This window comes from Nansenia antarctica (assembly GCF_963989245.1).
Source record: "Nansenia antarctica genome assembly, chromosome: 5".
Taxonomy (NCBI): Eukaryota; Metazoa; Chordata; class Actinopteri; order Argentiniformes; family Microstomatidae; genus Nansenia; species Nansenia antarctica.
In genome coordinates, this window is record NC_137690.1 from 49566910 (window position 1) to 49589668 (window position 22759).

The 22759-nt window shown below is 46.9% G+C and overlaps 1 protein-coding gene across 1 annotated transcript; it reads left to right on the forward strand.

Moving 5' to 3' along the window:
• Positions 1-1290: 1290 nt before the first annotated feature.
• Positions 1291-19613, forward strand: slain1b (SLAIN motif family, member 1b; the record flags this gene model as incomplete). The annotated part of the gene is made up of 8 exons (XM_080531688.1): positions 1291-1721; positions 2207-2343; positions 11282-11416; positions 14850-15002; positions 15339-15710; positions 17195-17335; positions 17605-17896; positions 19538-19613. The coding sequence occupies 8 exons, from the start codon at positions 1291-1293 to the stop codon at positions 19611-19613; spliced, it is 1737 nt and encodes a 578-aa protein (XP_080387814.1).
• Positions 19614-22759: the final 3146 nt, after the last annotated feature.

Here is a 22759-nt window from a genome sequence, read left to right on the forward strand (position 1 = left end):
AAACACTTGAAATTATTGATCGTATTAATTGAAAGGTACTTAAATGAATTTTGTGTTTTACAAGTGCACAGTAGCCTATAGTATACAGTTATTGTGGAAAATAAATGCATGCATGTGGAAATGGTCTGGCCCCCCTACAAATAACATTTGAAAATCGTACCCTCTTAAAAATATATAGTTAAATAGCCCTGATATAATAGATACTTTCAGGAAATAGTAGTATACGCTCTAGTCTAGAGTGCGAGAAAGCATTTTGGAACACAGCCCTCGTCTCACTGATGATCCGTCACCAGTCATACTCACGCCATATGAAAACTAGTTAACAAAGCTAATTTATCCTGCAATATACACCTGAAATTCTCCCTCCATACTCTCTCCTTTCTAGCCAGATCCGTGTAGCATTTGTAGTCATGTCATGTTTATGTTTTCATAATAATAATAATAATAATAATAATAATAATAATAACTTATTTGTATAGCACTTTTCCTGCAAACGTTGCAGCTCATTTAAAGGCAATAATAAAAAGATGGGTTTTTAGTCTTGACTTGAACATATTTGCTGAGGTTGCATCCCTAATGTAAACTGGCAGTGCATTCCACAATTTGGGTGCATACAATGAGAATGCAGCCTCACCAAATCTCTTCTTTTGTACAAACCAGAGAAAACCAGCGTCAGAAGAGCTAAGAGCTCTAATAATTAATTAATAGACATTAAAATGTGTTTCTATTACCTCTATAACTCTGCAACTCCTCATCCATCACGCTTGTACACCTTACTCACGCCGGTTTATTATTGTTTAGAGGAGACATGTGACTGTGAATCTTGAAACCAATGACCAGCTGGCAGAGGTGGGACCGTAGCCTCTCTCCTAGGATTAGATTAGAGAACGCAAGAACGCACTTTGTAACCATGGCACTCCTGGGCTGTGTCCCAACGTGCGTTCTAGAGCATATCCGTCCTCTCTTCGAGATAGTGTTTTACAACGACCAGGTTCGATCCGAAAACACACAGCTCACCTGAAACCAGACAGAGTTCGGATGGGGTCTATCCCCTCCATGCCGGGGGTGGAGACAGACGGCACTACCGTCCCTTATTGGGTGATGCGCCATGTGAATGCTGTAGCCATAGCCTATGGGCACTGAGACATCCGAGAGAACGTAGGCTACTACCGATTGTTTGATTATCAAAATCACAGTGTGGGCTGGGAGTGCGGCTCACCCAGGTCTTCAATTGAAAGTGATCCCAATATAGGAGACATTTGAACCTTTGTTTTTGTGCGTTGACACCCAATGGAGGAAGCGCTGTTAAACCCCCAGATAATGACGGAGGTGGACTGCAACAGCAATGTCGTGGTGGTGAACGCCGAGCTGGAGGTGATTAAGCTGCAAGAGCTGGTCCGCAAACTGGAGAGGCAGAATGAGCAACTCAGGACAAGGGCGAACGGCTGCACCGGCAACCCACACATCCTACCGTCCACACCGGCCTGTAGCATTAGGAATTCCTTAGTTACCGGGGGCTACTGCCAGTCAAGTCCACCGACACTGACACTACGTCCGCGGTCCCGGGAGTCCTTCTGCCGGTCAGAAGAACCGTTGGAGTATTTCCATCCGCACGTTGCCGCCGAGGCGGAGGCTGATAACGGGGAACCGACCGTTCTGGATGAGGTGGACATCCTAGACCTCTCGATGTTCTCTTGTGAGGAGTCTGATGAAGAGACCTGGTAACGTTGCACTGTCTGTCCCTCCGATTCTGTTTGTTAACCTGTAGGAGGCTTGTTTGAGAAAAGCAGTCATCCGAATTGATGACAGTAAAAAAAAAAAAAAAAAATGTAACCGTCCGGGTATGACAACAGTAAGATACCTGAGTGTAGTCGGTTTGTACAATTACAAAGCCACACCTTCTAAACTAATTGGCCAGCCAGTGTGCCTGTTGTGCCTGTTGAATGTGCCTGTGTATAATGGATGGAGGGTAGATGGCTGCATAATAGATATTCTAGCATGTTGGGGATCGTAGGCGACTATCTCAGTCAGGGGACAATTTAACATGCGTCCTCCTATGGAATGAGATGGAGTGTCACGTCGGAGCTAATCAGTAAGCAATGAAAGTCTCAGATAGAGATGTGTGACTCTATACATATTTCTTCCACTCTCTCTCTCTCTTTCTCTCTCCCTCTCCTCTGCTCCTCTCTCCCTGGCCTCCCTGCAGGCTGTATGTGCCATCCAAGACCAGGCAATGTGAGGAGAGCCCCCTCTCCCCCCTCCAGTGGTGCAGACATGCCTTGGACAGCCCCAGGGCAGAGACAGAGGCTGCCAGACGCTCACTGTCCCTTAGGATGGACCAAGGTATGAGCAAATCAGAATCGCTTTGTCTCGCTATCTTACTGTACAAATACACACTTTGGCTTTGGTTCCTCAACATTGACATTTCAGCATTCAGATACAAAACCCAATAATAAGTAAAAATAAAATAAAATAAAAACATTTTAATTTATTTTTCTATTTTTTAAACCTTCATTGATAAAGTAATAAAGTGATGGGTTTTTACAGTGGCTTCAATAGTGCAAAAATGCTGTGCGGAGTGCTATGAAATGCAATATAATACAATACAGTACGGTAGTAAATTAGTCCAATGGTATACAAGTAATCCAGTAGTGTGCAGTATTTGTTATACTACAATATGTTCATTTCAGCAGGGAGCGTGGGGTTGGCTGAGGTGTGGCAAACCCTTCACCCTTCCAGTGCATTTCCCCAGGAGCCTGATTGCTTGGGGGGGAAATAGCTGTTTGTCAGCCTCTGGGTTTAGCCCCAAGGCTTCGGTACCGTTTCCCCAACGGCAGTAGCTCAAACAGTTTCTGATTGGGGTGGCCATAACCATCCTGCCTAAATACTGCTCCACAGCTGGGCCCTGTTCCAATACATTAAAACCTCCTTTGCCACCTTCCCACAGAGTAATCATTATTATCTATTCATCCTTATTATCTGGGTTGAAATCAAGCAATGTTATGGAATCCTTGCTTTCACCTGTTCAACCATGTTGGGTCTGTGAGAATTCCAGCAAAGGGAGTCTGAAAGGTAGGGCTGGCCCAGACTGAAACATAATCTTAGTCAACTGATGGGCATCAGTTTTTTTTGACAAATCTATGAGTTGCTTACAGTAACTGCACTAACTGTAACTCACAGGCTAGGCAACTTGTCTGTTATTTATTATGCTTTACTCTCCAATTTAGTAATCTTGTACTTGTCTTGTACTGGTGTGCTTTATTGACCAGGTCTCCCTCAAAAAAGAGATTTTAATCACAAGGGATCTCCTGGTTAAATAAAGGTTAAATAAATCAATTCCATTACAGTTGAGCTAAAAGCAACCTAGCACACTCATCAACTGAACCGTGAACACAGCCAGCAGGTTATGCTAACATGATCAGACAAGAAATGCTTGCCGATAGGTTCATTTAAGTGGAATTTGGTTTCCAATATGTCAAACATTTAGTACATTTCAGGAGTGGATTTCGCCAAAGTTTAGTAATACTCGACTGTAACTGGCTCTTGAAAAAAAACTGCCTAGTTGCTATGGCAGTTTGTTTTGTCCTGCTATATGATGAAGCGTTGTCCAATGAGTTAGTCAGAATTTGCTTGTACTTGACAAGACGTTTCTGTACACTTCAGAATTCAATTCTGTTACATCCTCAATGAAGACACGTGAGCTAGTTGTAGTGGAAACCGTACATGCCCAAACCATAACACCCCCTCCACCATATTTCATAGATGAGGCTCATTGCATGGGTCACTACATATCTACGCTAGTCGCACACGCTGGAGTAGCAGGTAACGTTACAGTAGGAGTTTAGCAACTCTGTCTCAGTCTCGCAGACGTGGATTTCACGCCCGCGATCTAGTAGTTGGCACAAGTAAGTGACCGATGGATTGGTATGTCTTTCCTGAATGGCGTTTAAAGTATCTGTATAATTCAACTTTAGTGTGTGTGTGCGTCGAGCGTGGGTGTCCATATCTCTGCGCGAGTGTCACTGTAATTATTATTAATTACAATTAACACCTAGCTGAGATCACACCTGGCTTTGTTACCGCACAAGTCTTGAGATTGCTGCTGAGTTGGCTGAATAAATAATGAGTCAAGTGTCATAATCACAGTGATGCAATCATTCCTAATAACAGAGCTGAGAGAGTTAACCAACGAGTGATGTCACAACAGGCCGTCCACCAGACTGTGTCAAAGTGATGGAGAGCAGGGGGCGTCGATCACCGTTCACACTAGGACCTCAAACAGCGTTGTCATTCACGTGTCAACACAGGTGTCAGGCACACGTAAACACATGGAAAATAGCAGTGGAGTTCAGAAACAGTGTTCAAAGTGGACCGAATGTCTCCTCCTGTCTCCAGAACCCTCTACAAGGGGGAAGGGAGGGAGACTTTAGCAGCCGCAGGGCTCAGAGGCAGAAAAAGGTGCTCACAGGATTAGCAAGGCGGTATCCAAGGTGACGATACAGCACCTTACCAGATAATCACACTCGGTGGCGGCAGGTGACGATCAAGATTAGGGAGGATGGTATATCTTTTTTTTAAATCCGCAGCCAGGCACTATAACTTACTATTATTTCTTATTACTATTTCTATTAAATATGCCATTTAGCTTTACTGACGCTTTTATCCAAAGCGACTTACATTGCAGTGAGTGCATCCATTTTTCAGTGTATACGGTCCCAGCGGGAACCGAACCCACAACCGAAGCGCGGTTAGAACCATGCTCTATCAACTGAGCCACAGAGGACCTTATTAATACAGCTTATTGGATGACTGCATTCATATTCCTTTCACCCAGCTCAATGTAACATTGATAGGTTTAGGCTATTACATAACTAGTCTGGGCATGATACTAGAGTTTGCCCACCCTATATCCATCATGAGGTTGGTACAACTGAGCGTACACATGAAAGTATACACTCACTATACAGAGAAAAAGGGCCTCCCTTTGCTCTCAAAACAGCCTAATTTCTTTGTGGCAACGATTCCACAACATGTTGGAAACATTCCTTTGAGATTTTGGTCCATGATGACATGATTGCATCACGCAGTTCCTGCAGATTTTTCAGGTGCACTTTTGCTTTGTGATATGGTGCATTATCATGCTGGAAGTAGCCATTAGATGATGGGTATATTGTGGCCATGAAGGGATGCACATGGTCAGCAGTAATATAAAACATTACCCACACCATTAAACCACTTCCACCAGCTCGGACTGTTGACAGATGTACAGGTGTCCCTACTAAAGTGTTTCGGTGAGTGTGGATTGTAGTTATCAAGGTGACACATTCAATACCGACTTGCCTGGATCTAGCTGATCTGATCACCCACACACACGGTTCACTTTCATAGCAGCCACATCCAGCCTCATCACATGGCTTGTTGTATAATTCCTTCACATCATTCACATAGTGAGGTCACATGGTTTCACATGTTGTTTTGTTGTTGTTTCACATGGTTTTTGAGAACTACCAGGAGCTTTAGGGAGGTGTGGGGTTATAAATGGACTGCACTTATATAGCGCCTTTATCCAAGGCGCTTTACAACGGCCTCTCATTCACCCCTTCAAACACCAATGGCGGCAAGCTACCATGCAAGGTGCCGGCCCACTCACTGGGAGCAATTTGGGGTTCAGTGTCTTGCCCAAGGACACTTCGACATGTGGTCTGACAACCTTGCGATCATTAGACGGCAGCTCTACCTCCTGCGCCACAGCCGCCCCGGGGTTCTGGTTTCCGAATTAGCTACTGCCTGATTTGTTTACGTCCGTAGAACCTTGCTAGCGTAGACATCGATGACTCGTGTTTACTAACGTGCGTCTTTGTTTAGATGCTCTTCCGTGGCTCTGTTGGGAGAGCATGGTGTTAACAACACTGGTTGTGGGTTTGATTCCCGCTGGGACCATATATACAGAAAAATGTATGCACTCACTGCGATGTCAGCTTTGGATAATAAAAAAAAATATCTGCTAAATGGCATTTATTATATACTGTTAGATGCACCACTGTGGCTGGCTAGTTTAATAAAAATGTCTCGCTTATTGGATTGGATTGTTGTATATTTCCTGGCTATTTAGACAGCAAAGGACCACTAGTCATTGTGGTGACAGTCTGTGACATTATTCTTGAAGCAGGGCGAGGCCCAGTGAAGGGCAGAGAGCCAGCGCCATAGTTACGGTGCTGTCACCAAGTGGGCGTCATAGTTACGGTGCTGTCACCAAGTGGGTGTCTGCTCTATTGATTTTACCTGGCTGGCTGGGTGACTGAGAGAGGGCACGTTCTGGTGGACAGGAACTCCCCGGGGAAGAGAGAGATAAGGGGGGGGAGGGTTTAATGAGACGCGTAGAGGATTACAGTGTGTGCCCAGAGTGTAATGAGGCCAGATTTGAAATTTTGCCAGGACACTTCCTCCCATGGTAAAGTTAATGACCAATGGCGACCGAACATCAGTTTAACGCCTAGAGAGAGAAGAGGGAAGGCTGTCATGTTGTACAACAGAGAGAGGAGGGAAGGCTGTCATGTTGTACAACAGAGAGAGGAGGGACGGCTGTCATGTTGTACAGCAGAGAGAGGAGGGAAGGCTGTTGTGTGGTCCAGCAGAGAGAGGAGGGGAGGCTGTTGTAGGGTCCAGCAGAGAGAGGAGGGAAGGCTGTTGTGTGGTACAGCAGAGAGAGGAGGGGAGGCTGTTGTAGGGTACAGCAGAGAGAGGAGGGGAGGCTGTTGTGGGGTACAGCAGAGAGAGGGGGAAGGCTGTTGTGGGGTACAGCAGAGAGAGGAGGGAAGGCTGTTGTGTGGTCCAGCAGAGAGAGGAGGGGAGGCTGTTGTGTGGTACAGCAGAGAGAGGAGGGGAGGCTGTTGTGGGGTACAGCAGAGAGAGGAGGGGAGGCTGTTGTGTGGTCCAGCAGAGAGAGGAGGGGAGGCTGTTGTGGGGTACAGCAGAGAGAGGAGGGAAGGCTGTTGTGTGGTCCAGCAGAGAGAGGAGGGAAGGCTGTTGTGTGGTCCAGCAGAGAGAGGAGGGGAGGCTGTTGTGGGGTACAGCAGAGAGAGGAGGGGAGGCTGTTGTGGGGTACAGCAGAGAGAGGAGGGAAGGCTGTTGTGGGGTACAGCAGAGAGAGGAGGGGAGGCTGTTGTGTGGTCCAGCAGAGAGAGGAGGGGAGGCTGTTGTAGGGTACAGCAGAGAGAGGAGGGGAGGCTGTTGTGGGGTACAGCAGAGAGAGGAGGGAAGGCTGTTGTAGGGTACAGCAGAGAGAGGAGGGGAGGCTGTTGTAGGGTCCAGCAGAGAGAGGAGGGGAGGCTGTTGTGGGGTCCAGCAGAGAGAGGAGGGGAGGCTGTTGTGGGGTACAGCAGAGAGAGGAGGGGAGGCTGTTGTGTGGTACAGCAGAGAGAGGAGGGAAGGCTGTTGTAGGGTACAGCAGAGAGAGGAGGGGAGGCTGTTGTGGGGTACAGCAGAGAGAGGAGGGGAGGCTGTTGTGTGGTCCAGCAGAGAGAGGAGGGGAGGCTGTTGTGTGGTCCAGCAGAGAGAGGAGGGGAGGCTGTTGTGGGGTCCAGCAGAGAGAGGAGGGGAGGCTGTTGTAGGGTACAGCAGAGAGAGGAGGGGAGGCTGTTGTAGGGTACAGCAGAGAGAGGAGGGGAGGCTGTTGTAGGGTACAGCAGAGAGAGGAGGGGAGGCTGTTGTAGGGTACAGCAGAGAGAGGAGGGGAGGCTGTTGTAGGGTACAGCAGAGAGAGGAGGGGAGGCTGTTGTGGGGTCCAGCAGAGAGAGGAGGGGAGGCTGTTGTGTGGTCCAGCAGAGAGAGGAGGGGAGGCTGTTGTGGGGTACAGCAGAGAGAGGAGGGAAGGCTGTTGTGGGGTACAGCAGAGAGAGGAGGGGAGGCTGTTGTAGGGTACAGCAGAGAGAGGAGGGGAGGCTGTTGTGGGGTACAGCAGAGAGAGGAGGGGAGGCTGTTGTGGGGTACAGCAGAGAGAGGAGGGGAGGCTGTTGTAGGGTACAGCAGAGAGAGGAGGGGAGGCTGTTGTGGGGTCCAGCAGAGAGAGGAGGGGAGGCTGTTGTAGGGTACAGCAGAGAGAGGAGGGGAGGCTGTTGTGGGGTCCAGCAGAGAGAGGAGGGGAGGCTGTTGTGGTACAGCAGAGAGAGGAGGGGAGGCTGTTGTGGGGTACAGCAGAGAGAGGAGGGGAGGCTGTTGTAGGGTACAGCAGAGAGAGGAGGGGAGGCTGTTGTGTGGTCCAGCAGAGAGAGGAGGGGAGGCTGTTGTGGGGTCCAGCAGAGAGAGGAGGGGAGGCTGTTGTGGGGTACAGCAGAGAGAGGAGGGGAGGCTGTTGTAGGGTACAGCAGAGAGAGGAGGGGAGGCTGTTGTAGGGTCCAGCAGAGAGAGGAGGGGAGGCTGTTGTAGGGTACAGCAGAGAGAGGAGGGGAGGCTGTTGTGGGGTCCAGCAGAGAGAGGAGGGGAGGCTGTTGTGGTACAGCAGAGAGAGGAGGGGAGGCTGTTGTGGGGTACAGCAGAGAGAGGAGGGGAGGCTGTTGTAGGGTACAGCAGAGAGAGGAGGGGAGGCTGTTGTGGGGTACAGCAGAGAGAGGAGGGGAGGCTGTTGTGTGGTCCAGCAGAGAGAGGAGGGGAGGCTGTTGTGGGGTCCAGCAGAGAGAGGAGGGGAGGCTGTTGTGGGGTACAGCAGAGAGAGGAGGGGAGGCTGTTGTGGGGTACAGCAGAGAGAGGAGGGGAGGCTGTTGTGGGGTACAGCAGAGAGAGGAGGGGAGGCTGTTGTGGTACAGCAGAGAGAGGAGGGAAGGCTGTTGTGGGGTACAGCAGAGAGAGGAGGGAAGGCTGTTGTGGGGTACAGCAGAGAGAGGAGGGAAGGCTGTTGTAGTCCAGCAGAGAGAGGAGGGGAGGCTGTTGTGGTACAGCAGAGAGAGGAGGGGAGGCTGTTGTAGGGTCCAGCAGAGAGAGGAGGGGAGGCTGTAGTGGTACAGCAGAGAGAGGAGGGGAGGCTGTTGTGGGGTCCAGCAGAGAGAGGAGGGGAGGCTGTTGTGGGGTACAGCAGAGAGAGGAGGGGAGGCTGTTGTGGGGTCCAGCAGAGAGAGGAGGGGAGGCTGTTGTGTGGTCCAGCAGAGAGAGGAGGGGAGGCTGTTGTGTGGTCCAGCAGAGAGAGGAGGGGAGGCTGTTGTGTGGTCCAGCAGAGAGAGGAGGGGAGGCTGTTGTGGGGTACAGCAGAGAGAGGAGGGAAGGCTGTTGTGTGGTCCAGCAGAGAGAGGAGGGGAGGCTGTTGTGGTACAGCAGAGAGAGGAGGGGAGGCTGTTGTGGGGTACAGCAGAGAGAGGAGGGGAGGCTGTTGTGGGGTACAGCAGAGAGAGGAGGGGAGGCTGTTGTAGGGTACAGCAGAGAGAGGAGGGGAGGCTGTTGTGGGGTACAGCAGAGAGAGGGGGAAGGCTGTTGTGGTACAGCAGAGAGAGGAGGGGAGGCTGTTGTAGGGTACAGCAGAGAGAGGAGGGGAGGCTGTTGTGTGGTACAGCAGAGAGAGGAGGGGAGGCTGTTGTAGGGTACAGCAGAGAGAGGAGGGGAGGCTGTTGTGTGGTACAGCAGAGAGAGGAGGGGAGGCTGTTGTAGGGTACAGCAGAGAGAGGAGGGAAGGCTGTAGTGGTACAGCAGAGAGAGGAGGGGAGGCTGTTGTGGTACAGCAGAGAGAGGAGGGGAGGCTGTTGTGGTACAGCAGAGAGAGAGTGGGAAATGACTGTGAAGGCACACTTGTGTTGAGTTTTTTTGCTGACTGTTAGTATATAGCTTAAGACTTTAAAGTCCTTAATCAGAGGCGAAGGGAGCTCTCTGTCTGTCTGTCCGTCCGTCCGTCTGTCCGTCCGTGCGTCCGTGCTGAGCCTTACAAACAGCTCAGAACCAGAGTGGGTGTGATTCTGTCTGCTATCATGATGCTGTTGTCTACATGTCATTCCACAGCCCAGTGTTGCATCAGTCAGGCTGCTGTTGCTCTAGTGAACCTGCTGGCTTGATGTAAACGACGTCTTGTATCTCGCACAGTAATTACAACCAGAGGGGGAAAGAAACCTCCTACTGCTTGGCCCACTGTTATATTCAAGAGGACTTGCGGGTTACGCAACCAGAGTGGTACCCATGGAAACCATGCTTACATGAAAGGAATTCGCTTTTGATGAAGTGGCTTATGTTCTCTATATATTGCCAGGTAGCGTAATATACTGTATATAGAGGAATATACTGTGTGTGTACCGGAATTGGACGAATTCCTTTTAAATTCCGTCGATTCAGGACGTTTCTTTGAATCTTCAGTTACAAATTCCGATGCTTTTTATTTTCATTTTAAAGTAACATTTTAAAAATACAGTTATATTATTGCTGATACAGTTGCTGATTATTGGAATGTACAGTATACTCAGGTCTTTGAAAAGTAATGTAAAAATTACACACGCACACACACACACACAGGGGCATGATGTGCTTTCTCAGCAACGTATTTTTCTTTGTTCGTCTCTGTATAGGTTTTCTCTCTCTCTCTGAGAGTGTGTGTGTGTGTGTGTGTGTGAGTGTGCGTTTGTGTGAGTGAGTGTGTGTGTGTGTGTGTGTGTGTGTGTGTGTGTGAGTGCCGTTCCTTCCTCCGCGCGGTGCAGAGTGGGCTGGCTGGTGGGCGGTGTCCTGGGCCTCTCTGGGAGGTGGTGAATGTGGCTTTGTGTCCTGGTCTTCAGAGAGCAGATGTGTTCTCTGGCTCCTGCTGAATGCTGCTTTTGTAGAGGGTCACGCCAAAGTGATGCACAGGGTGTGAGGTAACAGCAACACAGCATGGCTTCTTTGTTGTCATACTGTGTTGTGAGGTGTGTGTGCGTGTGTGCTTGTGCGTGTGCGAGTGTGTGTGTGTCTGTCCGTGCATACCCTTACAAACAGCTCAGAACCAGGGTGGGTGTGATTCTGTCTGCTATCATGATGCTGTTGTCTACATGTCATTCCACAGCCCAGTGTTGCATCATTTCAGGCTGCTGTTGCTCTAGTGAACCTGCTGGCTTGATGTAAACGACGTCTTGTATCTCGCACAGTAATTACAACCAGAGGGGGAAAGAAACCCTCCTACTGCTTGGCCCAGTGTTATATTCAAGAGGACTTGCGGGTTATGTAACCGGAGTGGTGAGTGTCAGATGAATGAAGATGAACTTGACTTAGAACTCTTGCCCTCCATACCAACCCCTCCCCTCCCCTCCCCTCCCCTCCCCTCCCCTCCCCTCCCTCCCTGTAGTCCACAGGTGGCGGGGGGTCTTTTCCTGCCCGTCATCGCCCGCCCTCCCCCTGAGTCGAGTCCCCGGGGTGGCCCCCCTCTGTGCCTCCACCCCTGCCAAGTCCTGCTGCAGCCCCACGCGCTCTGAGAGACACGGTAAATAAACCCCCCTTCAGGTTGATACAGTATGATACATCCACTTCAACATGGCCTCTCAACACACACACACACACACACACACACACTCACACACACACTCACACACACAGTTTCATTCCAAAATGCTGTACTATATATCCATTTGCTAAATGTTTTGTGTTGTGTTACATTCATCCTCTTGACCCCTCTTCCCATTGTCCTCCATGTCAGCCATCCTGTTAGCGTTGATTACAGCATGTCAAGTGAACATCCTGGCGTTTTCAACAGCGTGGCACACTGTTTGACAGCAACACACCACAGCGAGAGCCACACATTAGATCATTGTTGTTGTTGTTGTTGTTGTTGTTATTTAAGAAACCTGAACTAATCATTGGTTGTAAGCATCAACATATTTGGGTAAGGGGGATTTTTAAATGGTTGGTGGGGAGTCTTGAATGGAATGTTTACATGCCTGCTTTCCACTGAAACTCTCCATGGTTGATCATCCTCTCTTCCCTCCCCTCCTCTCCTCTCTCTCTCCCTCTGCCCCCTCCCTCAGTCTCATTCTCCTCCCCCTCCCCCTCCTCCTCCCTCCACCATCCTCTCTTCCACCTGACCCCGAGGCCTGTTGGGAAGGAGCCCACTGGTTTAACAGAGAGATCTCCCTCATTCCTCTCTCAATCAGCCAATCGCAGTAAGCGTCACTGCCACATTCCTTTCTCAGTCAGCCAATCGCAGTAAGCCTCAATGCTCTGCTGCTGGTCCGTGTTGTGTCTCTGTGATGAGTGTCAATGGGGTGCGTCTCAATCGCCTAAAATTTCTTCCTCTCCTCATCTCCTTCCCTTTATACACACTGATATCACCTGTCTACACACTGATATCACCTGTATAGACACTGATATCACCTGTATACACACTGATATCACCTGTATACACACTGATATCACCTGTCTACACACTGATATCACCTGTCTACACACTGATATCACCTGTCTACACACTGATATCACCTGTATACACACTGATATCACCTGTCTACACACTGATATCACCTGTCTACACACTGATATCACCTGTCTACACACTGATATCACCTGTATAGACACTGATATCACCTGTATAGACACTGATATCACCTGTATAGACACTGATATCACCTGTATACACACTGATATCACCTGTTTACACACTGATATCACCTGTATAGACACTGATATCACCTGTATACACACTGATATCACCTGTTTACACACTGATATCACCTGTATAGACACTGATATCACCTGTATAGACACTGATATCACCTGTATAGACACTGATATCACCTGTCTACACACTGATATCACCTGTCTACACACTGATATCACCTGTCTACACACTGATATCACCTGTCTACACACTGATATCACCTGTCTACACACTGATATCACCTGTATACACACTGATATCACCTGTTTACACACTGATATCACCTGTATAGACACTGATATCACCTGTATAGACACTGATATCACCTGTATAGACACTGATATCACCTGTCTACACACTGATATCACCTGTCTACACACTGATATGTGTGGGGGGGGGCTTCCACTATCATTCTTGCGGCTGTCCCTGTCCAATCAGTGCAGATGATAATAATAATAATAATAATAATAATAATACTTAGACTTATATAGCGCTTTTCTAGACACTCAAAGACGCTTTACAAACTGAAAAGATTGAGTAGTAATAATAAAAGGAAACAAAAATAAATAAAAGAAAGTATAGGGTCCTAATTAAGGTAGTGCTGGGGACACATGGGAAGGGGAGGGGGAGAGGGTTAACTGGTGAAGGCAAGCTTGAAGAGGTGGGTTTTGAGGGCCTATTTAAATGTTGGGAGGGTGTTGGCCTATCTGATGTGATAGATGTCTGATGTGGTAGAGGTCACACAAGGGCACATGCAGCTCTCCTGAGGCAGGGATCGACACCAGTAACCTTCCTCTCTAACCTTGAGCGCCACCCACCGCCACTGACGGAAGCACCGAGTGTCACTCTCAACCAGAGCCAGCCCAGCCCGTAGCAGGTGTGATCTGGGGAGGCAGGTGGCTACTTGTCAGGACCCAGGGCTAGCTACTGCTAAATGATAATCCATAACACACAAAAGAATCCCAAAAGAATTTAAGATAAGACAAGAAATCCGTATTTCCCCCCCGAGCATTCTTTAATCTAGCCTAGCTATACCCTGCATTCTTTAGGGAGAGGGACTATTTTAGTTGTCTGTTTACTCCCAGATCAAGCATCGACAGGATGTTTCTCATCCTGTTGTTGGTGGTCTTTGTGCTCAGTTTTGTGAGACCACTTTGGTGTGTGTGTGTGTGTGTGTGTGTGTGTGTACTACTGTACTTTCATAATGTAGTTCATAGTTTTTTTGTCCATAGAACACTTTGATGTGTGTGTGTGTGTGTGTGTGTGTGTGTGTGTGTGTGTGTGTGTGTGTGTGTGTGTGTGTGTGCGTGCACTGTACATTATTCAATACTGTCCAGCCTCAAATCCAAAGCCTGTAGCCAAAAGCTTCCATCTGCTCTACTGGTATGTGTCAGTGTGTGTCAGCACTCCCTCTGGTGTCAGAGAGCTAGGAGGGCTCCCTTCTGTTGGTCAGGTCATAAGGGGCGGGGGGTTGGCGCTAGCTGGAGCAGGGAGAAACCAAAACTGGACCCAGGCCTGTGTTTCAGTCCAGAAAGCTGTTCCCTTTCAACCTGCCATCATCCTCTCCCCATCCACTGGTCTGATAGGATGAGATGGGTGGAAAAGCTGCACAGTGAGAACCATGCTGCTTAGGCCTATCCACATCACTGTGTTGACATCAGATCTGTGAATGAGGGCAGTTTGGAGGGAACAACTTAATTAGTTTTTTTGTTTTTTCTCAATGGAAGTCAGTCCAGGCCTAGACACCAGACCAGATAGATAAAGGCTAAATGGAAGAAGAAGAAAAGAAAGCAGCAGCCATCAAATGAAGACTCGTGCAGTTGGCCAACACGAGGGCTGCGTTCACATAGACTCACATGAAATTGTCATTTCACAGAGTACAAGTCCTGAGACAACAAAATGTAGTTTGTCATCTAACCAAATAGCAAATAGCTCAGTAGGACACAGCATTGTGGAACTGTCAAAAGGGAATATATCATACAGAACAAGACCTCTCTGTAGTATACAGTATCGACCAAGTAAAGAGTCATGTCGGCCCTACTCTAGTCGTAGCATTTCTAGGTTTAGCGGACCGTACCCCTCCTTGTTGACTACTGTTTTGAGCAGCAACATTCCGAAAGCATTTCGCTCTTATCAGTTACGTCCGTGTGCGACATACGTGACAAAATATCAAATTTGAGGTGATTTTTAGACTTTGGTTTGGTGTGAATTGTGAAAGCCGCCGTGACCTGATGCTGTTCTCTGTCCCGTGGCGGTGGTGGAGGTGGAGGCGCCAGGCGGGCGGCCCTCAGCCCCCAGTCCTCCCTGGACAGCGAGCTCAGCGTCTCTGAGCTGGAGGAGGACGACTCCATTACCATGGGCTACAAGCTGCAGGACCTGACCGACGTCCAGGTGATGGCTCGGATGCAGGAGGAGAGTAAGTGTCGTCTTTTTTTTTTCTGTATTTTTTTCTTTAATTTTTTTACCCCCTAGAACTGGTTTTGATGTGTCATACAGAAGAAAAAAAAACTTCACTGCACTCGTGATGTTTTATCGTTATCATTATCCGTGTCTCTCTCTTTCCCCCCCGTTTCTCTCTCTCTCTCTTCTTTCCTCCCTCTCTCCTTCCCTCCTAATACCGTAACACTAGACCTCAGAGCTCATCGCCGCTCCTTCTGCTTTATTAACCTGTGGTAAAGAGTGTGTGTGTGTGTGTGTGTGTGTGTGTGTGTGTGTGTTGGCTCCCTCACATACATATCTCCACCTCCCTCAGGTCTCCGTCAGGACTACGCCACCACCTCCGCCTCGGTCAGCCGCAGTGCCAGCTTCTCCTTCCAGTTCAGCCAGCGCAGCGGGGGGGGCGGCCTGGAGGAAGAGGAGGAGGAGGAGGAAGAAGAGGAGGAAGATGACGGGCAGCTCCCTCCTCCCCAGGCCCGTCTGACCCGTGCAGGACCCTTACAGCGCGGCCTCTCCCACTCCCTCACCTTCTCCAGCATGCGGGACTGGCGCAGGAGCTTCTCCAGCCCCACCACCCCCACCAACCCTCAGTTTGCCTCCGGGGGGTTCTCCTTCCAGCTCCAGCCCAGCCCCTCGGCCGGCCCACACAGCCCCGAGCACCAAGGCCTCAGGCTGGGGTCAGGATCAGGTGAGCTGGAGGTCTGACCCAGGCCTACCTGGCTCATGTTTATTAAGGACGTGTGTGTGTGTGTGTGTGTGTGTGTGTGTGTGTGGGTGTGTGGGTGTGCGGGTGGGTGTGCGTGTCGATAAGCAATTATGTCCTGTAAGGCCTAAAAGTGAAGTTGAGATCGTACAATCGTATGAGAATTCATGAATTTGCTTTGCAAGAGACTCTTCTAATGAAATCTGTTTCTGTATGTTTGACGCATCATTTTCGGGGGATCTTTCTTGTGGAAACCAGCTGATTATGAGAGTAAGTTTTTATGCTATTTGTATTCATTCGACTTAGAGTAACACAGAGCTCAATATTAGCTGTTAGTTGCTAACAAAGCACCATGCCAGGTTTATGCCACTACCTCCATTGCTCTTACTTCTCTGCTGCGTCTATTCATGTGATCGTATTCTGCTCATCAACCTCTTTGGAGTTTTTGGCGTTGTATATCGTTATTTTAGCGTGACTTTGGATGCCCTCTCGCCAGTCGTCGTGCTTGGTCGCGTCTAACCGCTGCATCATGACGAATAAGCCGTAAGATCGCTTGGTCACCCTGTCGGCCTAATCTTTCTATCATCCAGTCATTCTACAACAGTTCATTCATTGTAATGCATTTTCACTGTCTTGGCGCCCCGGTGGTGGAACGAGCTGCCCACTGCTGTCAGGACTGCAGAGTCACTACCTATCTCCAACCGTAGACTGAAGACCCATATCTTCAAGCTACATCTGGACTGTCTCTTCTAAAGACCTCTGTACAGTTCGACTACTGTTAATAATAATAATAATAATAATAATAATAATAATAATAATAATAATAATAATAAATTATATATATATATATATACGGTAATATAAATCCTTCCTTCTAGTATTGTGACTGCCAGTGGCCCCTGGTCCTGGCACATATTCTTTCATATATGAATCACTTACAACAAGTACATGTGTCTAAAGTAAGTTGCTTTGGATAAAAGCTAAATGTAAAAATGTCTGTTGACTGCTCCGGACAACCTACACTAGCTAACTACTGTACCCTCTGAACCTCCACTGACGTACTAGCTAACTACTGTACCCTCTGAACCTACACTGAGGTACTAGCTAACTACTGTACCCTCTGAGAGCCACCTGTTCTAATCCTCTCGTGCCAGAGTCTCGTTAGAGGCCGTCTGTGCCAGTGTCTCGTTAGAGGCCGTCTGTCTCCATTCTTGGAGCTCCACGGGAGAGGGAGATTAGATGGAGTCTGAGGAGATTACAGGAGAGCAGCGTATATCGGTGGGGGCTTGAAGCTTTGGTCCTTAAAGAGAGACGGAGCTGTGAGCCTGAGACTGATCCCTCTTAAAGAGAGAGGACTCTAATGCAGCAGCGTTGAGGTGTCATAGTCTTTCTCCTCTTCATCAGGATATGCGGCCTTGTGTTATTCAAATTCATTGTGTGTGTGTGTGTGTGTGTGTGTGTATATTTAGGTAAGCTGCGGAGGAGCATGCCTAACTTGGTCAGGACTCCCAGCATGCCTAGCGTGCCCAGCCCGACCAGTCACAGCGCCTCACTTCGGAACAGTCAGAGCTTCGACTTCTCCAACGGGCTGGGCAGACTGCAGCCCACCAGTGAGACCCTCCTTTGTTAACCTAGTAGAAAACTTGGGACCTAATAAATATTGTGGGTGAAATTCGGGCATTACTTATCCATGCCTAAAACTTTGCTCGCTATATGAAGGACCCTAATTCTAACCAGCCAATAGGAAGGGACATAGTAAACATTATGCATACTATGGAGAAGCAGGAGGCAGACCAACCATTTCAGTATATTATGCCTATAGGTCTGTAAAACAGTGGAAAAAGTCAATGTATTTGTTGCGGTCATGTGATCTCCACATGTCCCTCCCCAGGCCAGCTGCAGAACCGGGTCCAGAGCGTGGGGAGCTTCCAGACCGCGCCCCGGGGGCATCCCCTGAAGGCCACCGCCTACGTCAGCCCCATCGTCAAAGGCCCGTCGTCCCTGCCCACCTCCACCAGCCTCCAGTCCCTCAGCAGCATCAGCAGTGGGATCCCCCTCCCCAAGAAACCTGCAGGGGGCGCCACACCCCCACGCAGCAGTCTGCCCCGGCCTGCCTCCTTCATCGGGACAGGCTCCACCCCTCGCGGCAAGATCGCCCAACCAGCACGCAGGTAGGCTCCCGGTTAGATAAGGGCCAGAGATTATTTTTAAAATAAATAAATAAATATATAGATATATATAGATAGATATTAGGGCATTTCTGCTTTATTGGGATAGAGACAGCAGACAGAGGTAGAGAGAGAGAGACCTCAGATACAGTGCCTTGCAAAAGTATTCACCCCCCTTGGCTTTTTACCTATTTTATTACATTACAACCTGTAATTTAAACATTTTTTTAATCAGAATTTTATTTGATGAATCTGCACAAAATAGTGTTAGTTTTTAAATGAAATGAGAAATATATATATTTAAAAAGAATTAAAAAAAATAAAGAACTGAAAATTGGCATGTGCATAAATTCACCCCCTTTATTATGAAGCCCCTAAAAACTTCTGGTGCAACCAATTACCTTCAGAAGTCACATAATTAGTTAAATGAAGTCCACTTGTATGCAATCTAAGTGTCACATGATCTGTCAGTATATACACACCTTTTCTGAAAGGCCCCAGAGGCTGCAACACCTAAGCAAGAGGCACCACCAACCAAACACTGCCATGAAGACCAAGGAACTCTCCAAACAAGTCCGAGACAAAGTTGTTGAGAAGTACAAGTCAGGGTTGGGTTATAAAAAAATATCCAAATCTTTGATGATCCCCAGGAGCACCATCAAATCCATCATCATCAAATGGAAAGAACATGGCACCACAACAAACCTGCCAAGAGAGGGCCGCCCACCAAAACTCACGGACGGGGCAAGGGGGGCATTAATCAGAGAGGCAGCACAGAGACCAAAGGTAACCCTGGAGGAGCTGCAGAGTTCCACAGCAGAGACTGGAGTATCTGTCCATAGGACCACAATTAGCCGTACACTCCATAGAGCTGGGCTTTATCGAAGAGTGGCCAGAAGAAAGCCATTACTTTCAGCTAAAAATAAGAAGGCACGTTTTGAGTTTGCAAAAAGGCATGTCGGAGACTCCCAAAATGTATGGAGGAAGGTGCTCTGGTCAGATGAGACTAAAATGTAACTTTTTGGCCATCAAGGAAAACGCTATGTCTAGCACACACCCAACACATCCCATCACCCCAAGAACACCATCCCCACAGTGAAACATGGTGGTGGCAGCATCATGCTGTGGGGCTGTTTTTCAGCAACAGGGACTGGGAAACTGGTCCGAATCTTTTGTGCAGATTCATCAAATAAAATTCTTTTATTTTTTTGTTTTTTTATTACAGGTTGTAATGTAATAAAATAGGTAAAAAGCCAAGGGGGGTGAATACTTTTGCAAGGCACTGTATGTCAAAGTTCAGAATCAAACCAGGAACCTTTCAATGATATAGTATGAGCGTTAGTGTGCTACCCAACTAATTGCCCCAGAGAGGTAATTTAAGGCCTGGGGGGTATTCCATCAATGGCGCTAAAGGAAAATCTAAGCTTATTTTGATAAATCTCGTGAGACGACCTTTAGCGATGTTGATGGAATACCCCCCCCCCCACACCCGGTCTGAAAACAACTCCCCAGCCCTGCCTGAAAACTAGGTGATCTCAATTACTCTTACCAAACCAACCAGATGCTCATAATGACTCTGTATGGCCTGTGATGAAGCTCATTTTTCTAAATGTTGGGTTTCTCAATCGTTTATTCTTCCCCCAGTTCATTGACGCCTCCAAAGAGCTTGTCCACCTTGAGTGCCCTTCGAGACGGGAGCTGGAGGGACGGATGCTACTGAGGGAGGGAGGGAGGGAGGGAGGGAGGGAGAGAGGGAGGGAGGGAGGGAGGAAGAGAAGAAGAGAAGTTTCTGGCAGTGTAAAGTCACCCTGCTGGTTGGGGTCATTCACTGCAACACAAAGTGTTCTTGGGAAGTGGGAGTGGTCAACCAAACGGCTGCAAAAAGGAGGAAACCTTGCGTTACCAGGGTAACCAGGGTGCTCATTGTATGAACGCAATACTCTTGAATTTTTAAATGTGAAGCATTTAACCAAATTAAAGCAAATGTCTGAATATGTTTACAAAATGTCTCACCAAGTCAGCAAAATGATCAAATTGTTTTGATGTTTTGACATTGACACTTTTTAAAGATTTTATCGTATACACAATATTTGTGATTTGTTTGCACCAGTTGTACACGTGACTGAATTGAAATTATGTTTTTTGTGTTCCTTTTATTTGTGATTGCACTTTCATCGTTGGTTGTTGACTGACGAAGACCACTAGATGTTGTCTTTTGGGATTTAATAATTACTTTTAAAGCAAACACATGTAGCACTCATTCACATTTTGTTAGAAATGTTTTTATGCACATCTCACAACCGTTTACTCTACAACACTGATCTTACTATTTAATTGAATGTGTGGTTATGCTTTAAGAAGCATAACTAAAATAAAATATTTTTTAAATTATTCTCTCTGGTTTATTGGAACTACTATTTGAATTTGCCATTTCATTCAGTTGAGTGTTGGCATACATACTCATACATTTTTGTATACATACAGTGCCCTATGTAAGTAATGGGACAGTGAAGCATTTTTTCTTCTTTAACTGCTATACTCCAAAAGTATCATCTCTCTCAAGTAGAAATTCTCTGTTTTTATGCTGTTTGTTGACATATTGGATTCACAGGGGGACTATGTATACAACGTGTTGTTTCTAAATGGTAAAACCAATATGTAAAATACCCTAAAATAAAAGATGACAATCTGTACTTTAACCTCATAGTAAATTCCAAGATTTCAAATCCAGACTTTTGACATATAGAGCCAAAATATAAAGAAATGCTTCACTGTTGCATTACTTACTTACTGTACCTCACTGGTGTTGGCCAGGAGATCACAGTGCTTCTAGGCCTCTGTCCTTCCCATCAGAGTCCTCAGGCCCATGATCATACTCAAGAAGAAAATCTATTTTAGCTTCCTCACTTTTATTTATTTTTAAAGAAATATACAAGATGTAATTTGTTTTAGGGGAATATGAATGAGCTCCTAATTGCTAATAATTACATTTAAATGAATAGCAGAGGATATGTTCTCAGTAGACAGTCATCAGTGTGTCTCCCGAGTCTACATTTTCTGTGAAAACTAATGGGCACAATTTGCATTTGCAAAAATAAGAAATGAATGAATGAATGGTCTTTATTGTCATTGCTATAGTACAGGTACCAAACAACGAAATTTGGGAGGGGTGGCTCCCCTGGTGCTAGGAAAGAAAAAAGAAGGGAAAGGAGCTGGTTTACATAAATAAAGGCTATGTACACTATCCACTATACTATACTGTACAGATAAGACGACTAGGGTTGTCATATTGCACATAGTGTTATTGCACATTCATTTAAAGTGTCGCAGTTTGCAGGCTTGAAATGTACACATTTGTGCCTCAGCACTACACCAGATTTTTTCAATCCAGCAGCTGCCATCAATCCGTCCAGACTGTCCAGGGCCCAGAACCTAGGTCTTTGCTGTGTTCAGGGCCTGGATGGCCCTGGGGAAATAATCCAATGGGAGTGTTGAATGCTGCATCTTGTGTTTCCATGATATGCCATGCATTTACACACCAAACTCACAGGTAAAACAACTCATTACTGTCACTCAACATCTGGAGGCAACTAATGTTTCTCTGTTGTACGGTATGTTTTGCTCTGCTCAGCAATGTGCTGAATCAAACTGGGAGCTAGGTTGCCTAATGACATTCGCAATGTTATTGATATTAATATCATGGAGCCAGCTTATAAACCTGTCTGTATAGATATCTACAATTGGCTAAATTTACACCGAACAATCAATGACAAATATGACTAGGCCACGATGACAATTTCCACAGTTGTCAGAACAATTACGTTTTTTTGTTTACCTGATTTTCTAAACGGTATTCATTCCCATACCCGGAGTCGAACCCTGGTCGCCTTGGTGAAAACCAGGACATATGACTAGACTAGAGCAAAACGTAGCGAGGGAAACCCAGTTATCTAACTTTCAATTGCGAAATCCCCTTAAAATTGTTATTTTTGTTACAATACGTATACTAATTTAAGGTCCATCAACCTAGCTAGAGACAAACGTATATCAGCTAAATTACACCTGTAGACATTCGACGCAATGCCGTTCCTGTGCTTACCAAGAAGTGAGCATGTGTATGCACTATTTCATAAACGTGTAAGCCACGATGACAATTTCCACAGTTGTGAGAACAATACGTTTTTTGTTGACCTGATTTTCTAAAAGATTGTCATTCCCATACCGGGAGTCGAACCCGGGCCGCCTGGGTGAAAACCAGGAATCCTAACCGCTAGACCATATGGGAGGTCATACGTATACAGGGGAATATTGGGTACTTAAACATAATATTTAAATACATAAATTCATAATATTTGTTCTTTTCATTTCAATAATTTCAATCTTGTAAATCGTCCAATCAATCGTTTCAATCATTTGACTCGTCCTTGTAACTGTGGGTGTCACGAAAACGACTTTGAAACATTAATCATTAAAGGGGCATGGTCCAATTAAACAAACAAATAACATAAACGGTATAATAACTTTGACCCTAGGTGTGGAGGTGTCGAGGACGTCTCGGGTCTAACTTCCGGTTAGCGTTGCTCTGAATGAGCGGACCGGAAGCTAGACTCAAGTCATCATCAGGGTTGCCAGATCTTATTCGGTCTTACCGCCGAATGGGCTACTTTTGATCACGCTGGGTCAAAAAAAAAGCATTTGGGCGGTTGGCCTGGATTAATAGCATTTAGACTATCAAAAATCAAAATGTCAGTGCCTGAAAGTTACAAAATGCGTGAGGTTAAAACACACACCCTAGTAGCTACATGCAATGTGCAGGTTTTTTTTAAAATTTTATTTTACAAACATCATTGGCAACAGACATACAGT